This window comes from Anneissia japonica, unplaced genomic scaffold, assembly GCF_011630105.1.
Source record: "Anneissia japonica isolate Jap-2015-1 unplaced genomic scaffold, ASM1163010v1 scaffold2756_len2360902_cov194, whole genome shotgun sequence".
In the NCBI taxonomy this organism is placed as follows: domain Eukaryota; kingdom Metazoa; phylum Echinodermata; class Crinoidea; order Comatulida; family Comatulidae; genus Anneissia; species Anneissia japonica.
In genome coordinates this window covers 843,297-849,579 of record NW_022719050.1, presented here as the reverse complement: position 1 = coordinate 849,579, position 6,283 = coordinate 843,297, and the positions used below count along the sequence as shown (strand labels likewise).

Below are 6,283 nucleotides of genomic sequence, written 5' to 3'. Positions count from 1 at the left end.
TCTCAGTAAAAAGTCCAGGAGTGCGTATGTCGCTGTGTGTATGCTATGGAGGCCTATTTACATCCAAGCAGTGGCGTATTCAGCAAGTGCGCAGAGGGGCTCACACCCTTAAAAACGCTAATGCACCTCAACCTTCCGATCTTGGAAATTTTCGAATAAAAAATATTACTCTTAATTAGTTGAAATCACTAGCACTCCCACACCATCTTAAGTTATCTTTAAGCCCTTCCACTTCACCTTCGCATCCTTCCCCCACCCCATTAGCCACCAAATTTCAATACCCATAGGCTGTCTCTTATACACATCTAGATGTGTATAAGAGACAGATCCATAACATCTCATAATTTCTTAAACCTTTTCTTAACAGCTATATTGCATCGGAATGAACATACACAGAAACTAATACTAACCTATATACCTTAACAAATTGCCACCAAAATTAAAACTCTGCCTCCAGTGGTTGCCGAAATAATAAAGACAATATGGCTTACATTGAAACGTGTCAAAGGTTAAAAACGGCGTTTCCGGTCATTTTTAGCATAAATTTTCTATTAGAGTAAATTGAAACATGAATGCTCCAAACAAATTGACTCCAAAATTAACTCTCTACCACCAGTGGTTGCCGCAATACAAGGACCTTGTGGCTAAGACCTTGAAACGTGTCAAAGGTCAGAAACGGAATTTCCGTTCATTTCTTAGCAAAATGTTATAGAGCAAATAGAAACATGAATGTTCCGAACAATTTGGCACCACAATTCTGCCCCACTATGACAAAAGGAAGCAATGATGTTTGCATTGCTCTGAGTAATTAAGGAATTTGGAGCATGTTGATTTTGTCCCCTGCTTCCTTTTCTGTGGTTTTTACTGTATTTTTAGTCTCTTACTTCCTTTTTGTGTTGCTAATTACTTGTTAATGAGTGGGATTTGAACATACTCAAATATATCAATATGTTTCAAATTATTAGTTCTTTGATAGTGACTAAAAAACTCGTTTTTGAAAAATTGTCAATTACTTCCTTTTGTCATGGTGGGGCAGAATTAACACTACCAACTGATGTTTCGGAGATATAAGGACCCTATGGCTATGACATTTGACCCTGATCTTTTGATTTTTCGACACATTTTGAAAATGAGTTACAAAGCAATGATTCTTTGACCACCCTGAACCAATTTCTGAAGTGGAATTCGCTGGATCTCAAAGAACGTACAAAACCTGGTTTGGCTTCAAGGGTAATTATTACACTTGAATTGTGAAAGAATGGAAGCTCTTATTATTAGACCTTCCATTCTTTCACAATTTCCAAGTTCCATAGAGAAATTTCTTAAATTAAACCAATACTCAGTGTTATTTAGAATCTTTTAAAAAGGGTGTGGGCTTTCCAATAATCTGTTATGTTCTCTGCAAAGTTTAGATTCCTTTTACAGATCTGCTGGAAAAGTAATTTCTATTTTTACTCTCAGAAAAATTCTTGGCTTACTCAACTTAAATTGAAATTATCACCCATTCTCACTTTTGTTTTTTGGTTCAAGTGTAGATTTCTAGTGACATTTATCACTTTTTGTGTACATTTTCTGAAATTCAAAAAGGACTATGCTATTTTCAGAAGATGATTATTAATACGTTCGCACTCCAATTATTCATTTTGCAGGCCTAACAATGACAATTTTTATTGAGCAGAATCGATATCTCCCTATGATATCTAGTAGTGGAATACGTCTCCATGTGCATTCACAAAAGAATATGCCATTTCCAGAAGATGAAGGCCTACAAATTCCACCTGGCTACCACACATCGGTTTCAATTACAAAGGTATAACCATTTTGAATTACACATATATAAATTGATGGTGGCTATGCTAGAATAAACTTTTCAGTAAACAAAAGATTTTGAAGATTTTAAAAACTGCTAAAATAATAATCAAAGGCGATGTAAATATTAATATTAATGATGAATAATCAAACAGTCCTTCCTTTAACATTCCTTTATTCTTTGATCCACGATCAATTTAATCATATTATACGATCAACCATGGTATTTGTATTTGTATCGCACAACGGGTTAGTGAGAAAATATTGACATAATCCATTTATTCAGGTTTAAACAAACATATATAACAAGTATAACAAAAATATGGTTAAATGTTGAGTACGTATGCACACACTAAAGGCGTAGGCAGCAAACATCTTGTTTTTGTTATTTGTATTACAGTCGGTTACCAAACGAATTGGCAGTCCATACAACACTTGTGTTAAGGATTCAGATGAAAGTTTTCATAATATATATTCCGACCTATATGGAGTATCTTACTCAGTACAGGTAATCTCTATAATTAAGAATAAGTCTCAAATTTTATAGGAATTGATTACTAATTTGTTTATGAAAATTATTACTTATAATTAAAATCCGAATGAGAAAAAGAAATTTTAAATTGCAGACTTGTACGAAAAGTTGCTATCAAGAGAAAGTAGTTGAAAGGTGCGGATGTTTTGATTCTAATTACCCATTCCGAGGCGGCATCGGACCTTGCAGATATGGAATAAAAAACGATAGTAAGTTGGCATAATAATAGATGTTTTATCAGGGTTATCAATTATTTGTAACTAGATTTAGGATTATCGATCATAATCACAAGGTTATACATACTGATAAACTGATGTATTATACCATGTCCAATGGTTGATAATATTGTTAATGAATCATTAATATTATGTGTGGCGGATCCAAGAATTTGAAATAGAGGTGGCCCAAAAAGGGACTTTCACAGATGGAGGGTCTATACTACCTCAGATGAAAAGAAAATTTGTGATTATGTCACTGCTAAAGACCGGAAATGGCACTCCTAGACTAAAAATTTGACTGAGTAGAATTTACCTTTTTTTCTCATTTTTTTTTAAATTTTGAAACATTTAGTGGGGCCCTGGCCGGCCGGCCTCCTTGAATCCGACACTGATTAGGGGTTAGTATGTACCATTTCACTAACAATCTTGCTGACAGACAAACATTTAGCGGTGACTACAAAACTACCTCAGCCTTGAGGTAAATATTAACAGCTATCGTTTTACAACTATTGTTATCACAGGTGCATGTTTGTCTAAAGTTAGTGCTGACTATAAAAACAGTTTATTCCATTGCGACTGCCCTCAACCATGCAAGTAAGTCACATCCTTAAACGTGTTAATGATGTATTGCTGAGAAACCAAAATGTTATGTTATTTTCCAATTTATTATAATTATAATCACTGTTTAAACAATCATGCAGTTTTTACAGTAGTAACTGGCAATAATTAGTTGCCAGTAATTACTGTAAAAAATGCACTAGTTACTAAAAACAGTATTAACAATAAGTAATGTTATATAATAATAACCTACTTCTACTGTAATTAGCATACAGTAACTCCAGAAGGACCCTGGTGCTAACTGGGCAAATCTAGCAAGAACAGATCAGAATGAAGTTTAGGAGGCAATCGGTCAGCATTGGCCTGACAGGCTGATGATGATGATGATGAATTGCTGTAATAACAAAAATTTACTGTTGCGTAATTGTATTTAATTTACAATAAGGTAAAATGATTGCTGTAACATGAATTTCCGTTTACTGTGAAAAGTTTAATGTTTGATATATAAGTGCAGCAACATTTAACAAACCATTGTAAAAAATCAACACGTAAACACGTTTATGCAGACGATTTGCAGTAGGCTACTGTATATGTATTTCAGTGCATTTATATATTGATGAATCAAAATAATATTTCGTTAAAAAAGAAAGAACAAAATAATTTAATTTGTATATCATTATTATCCACTTTAGTGTAGATGAATTTAAAGTATCTACGTCTTTTTCATATTGGCCAACACCAAACTACAAGGTAAAGTTGATAATTAAATCATTAAATAATAGTAAAATACCTTATCGTTATTGTAATTAATCTGTGTAGTAGCAGAGAGCGAAAAAATCTTACCAGTTTCAAGGCTCAAGAGCATGTAAGCTAGTTCCAGCTGATTTTATTATATGAAAAAATCCCATCGAAGCTTACATGTTTCGGCACTGCCGGCAATCATCTGCCATATTATAGTGATACTCCACCTAATCATAAGAAGAACCATTGAACAGCGAATGAGTTTGTGAGGTAGCATTGAGTTTCACACATTTTTTAAAGATCAGATATAGTTATGTATGAAGAATTGATGATGAAATATAATCTACCGCAAGATTCTTTGATTTGAGATTTAATTTTTCTTTATTTACAATACAATGCATCGCAGTGACAGTTGTCTACTTCATTCACAGTATAAATAGAGCTACATAAGAGCAATCACACCGAAGATGGCAGATGTACTGCCGAAACATGTATATTTCGATGGAAATAATATATAACTGTAATTAATAATATTATGTCAATGATAATATCAGTCATTGACAAACAGTTACGGTACCGTATTAATTGTATCATATTTTAATTACAATGAAAACATTATCATTAAAGTGATGTTTTGGCCTATCTGACGTGTTATCGTACCGAATACTAAGTAAGTCCCCAAATATCGCTAGTTATTCGGGGTAGGAATTTTTCCACTACCTCCAGATAACTAGCCTGGCGACATAACCACTAGACTACCGAGCTTGCGCGTAGTGACTAGTGTTGAATCCGATCACCAAGTAGCAGCGGGTACTGCAAATGCTATTTCGATGTGAGTTTGCGTCAGGAAAATATCATATGACTGATATTTTGCCCTACCTGAAGTGATATCGTACCGAATACTCAGTACGTCCCCAAATACTTGCGAAACAATTTCGCAAGTGATTCAAGTGGGAATCGAACCCACGACCTCGCAAGTATTTGGGGACGTACTGAGTATTCGGTATGATAAGTCAGGTAGGGCAAAAAATCACTCGTATAGTATTTTATTGACGCAAACTCATATCGAAATAACATTAATATACACTATTAACACATTTATATTATCAGTAGTTATTTAAATAAGGCTTATAATGATTTTTAAAAATATTACCGGTATTATTATATGAAATTTTATTTTTTTTTCTTAGCATGTATAATAATGTAAAGGCCTATAATTAAATTACTGTTTTTCTATGCATTTTTAACAAAAATATGAGTATAGCACATAATTATAATTTATATAAAATATCATGCAGAACGACTTGCTGGGACTACTAAACGTATCGTCTCCAAACTTACATGATATAGTAATGAAGGATGAAAAAGACATGCGCACATTAAGGTATTACCATTATGAACGTTTGTTTGTAGCTATTAGGTTTTATTATCAATTACGAAAACATTGCGGCTTATATGTAAATGATAAAAATGTGAAACTCTTAGATAAATACAACAGCCTGTAATACTGTAATTTCCAATTTCCAATATTCTATTTGATAGAGAGAATCTGCTACTTCTGGATATATACTACGCCAATTTAAATTATGATTTCATACAAGAATCTGCCGTGTATTCAGTAAGTTATTATATTTATTGTTGTTTGTTGAGTCAATCTTTAGTTTGATTGACCTGCCAATTTTCGATTTCAAACGGTCGTTTGAAGTCTGATAACATTTACATACTGTCAAAGGTAAACTGTTGTCACGTGACGGTATAATGGCCACTAGTATTAATCGACGGTCGATGAATTTAATTAGAACTATCAATATTTTATTTTGTCTCCTACGATGGGAAATAAAACAGGTGAAAAGATTCAGACTTATTGTATAAAACATAATAATACATTACTAACGTAAAGTAGAGATATAATATACTGCATTAAATCCTTTTAAACTTGATTTTTTTTTGGTAATGTAACGTACTTAAAGCAATTAAAATATAAAACATCCTGTTAAATATATACGATAAATGCAAGATGTATATGCACGATACATGTATACATAATGTCGGATACAGATAAAGTGCTTTCAAATTACTATAGGCCAATTTTATTTTAACGAAGTAATTCTTTATGTTTCTTTATCTAGAGATCTGACCTAGCAAGCGGACTTGGAGGTACAGTGGGCTTATGGATAGGGGTTTCGGTCCTGACTGTGTTTGAGGCAATAGAGTTTATTTACGATGCTGCATATCTTCTTGTGACAAAAGTATGCATCAGAAAAAAATCCAAATCCAAATTACCGAAGAGAGGTGCAGAATCTACGGTTAACAACACTTCCGAGATCGTGGCTTCAAAAATAGACAGGCGTTTTATACCGGTTGTTAAGCCGTATGGAGAAGCAATATTTAATTAACAGTCCCTGTATTCGCTACCGTTTGAATA

General features: G+C 33.2%; 1 protein-coding gene across 1 annotated transcript in view; it reads left to right on the top strand.

The window, feature by feature from the left end:
* The window catches only part of LOC117110749 (amiloride-sensitive sodium channel subunit alpha-like), an 11,215-nt gene extending 4,932 nt beyond the window's left edge, over window positions 1-6,283 (top strand). The window contains exons 4-11 of the mRNA XM_033253543.1: window positions 1,650-1,810; window positions 2,210-2,317; window positions 2,436-2,550; window positions 3,081-3,153; window positions 3,810-3,867; window positions 5,157-5,242; window positions 5,401-5,476; window positions 5,988-6,283. Coding sequence (XP_033109434.1) covers window positions 1,650-1,810; window positions 2,210-2,317; window positions 2,436-2,550; window positions 3,081-3,153; window positions 3,810-3,867; window positions 5,157-5,242; window positions 5,401-5,476; window positions 5,988-6,254 — 944 coding nt within the window. The 3' untranslated portion in view covers window positions 6,255-6,283. The remainder of the gene's footprint in view (window positions 1-1,649; window positions 1,811-2,209; window positions 2,318-2,435; window positions 2,551-3,080; window positions 3,154-3,809; window positions 3,868-5,156; window positions 5,243-5,400; window positions 5,477-5,987) is intronic.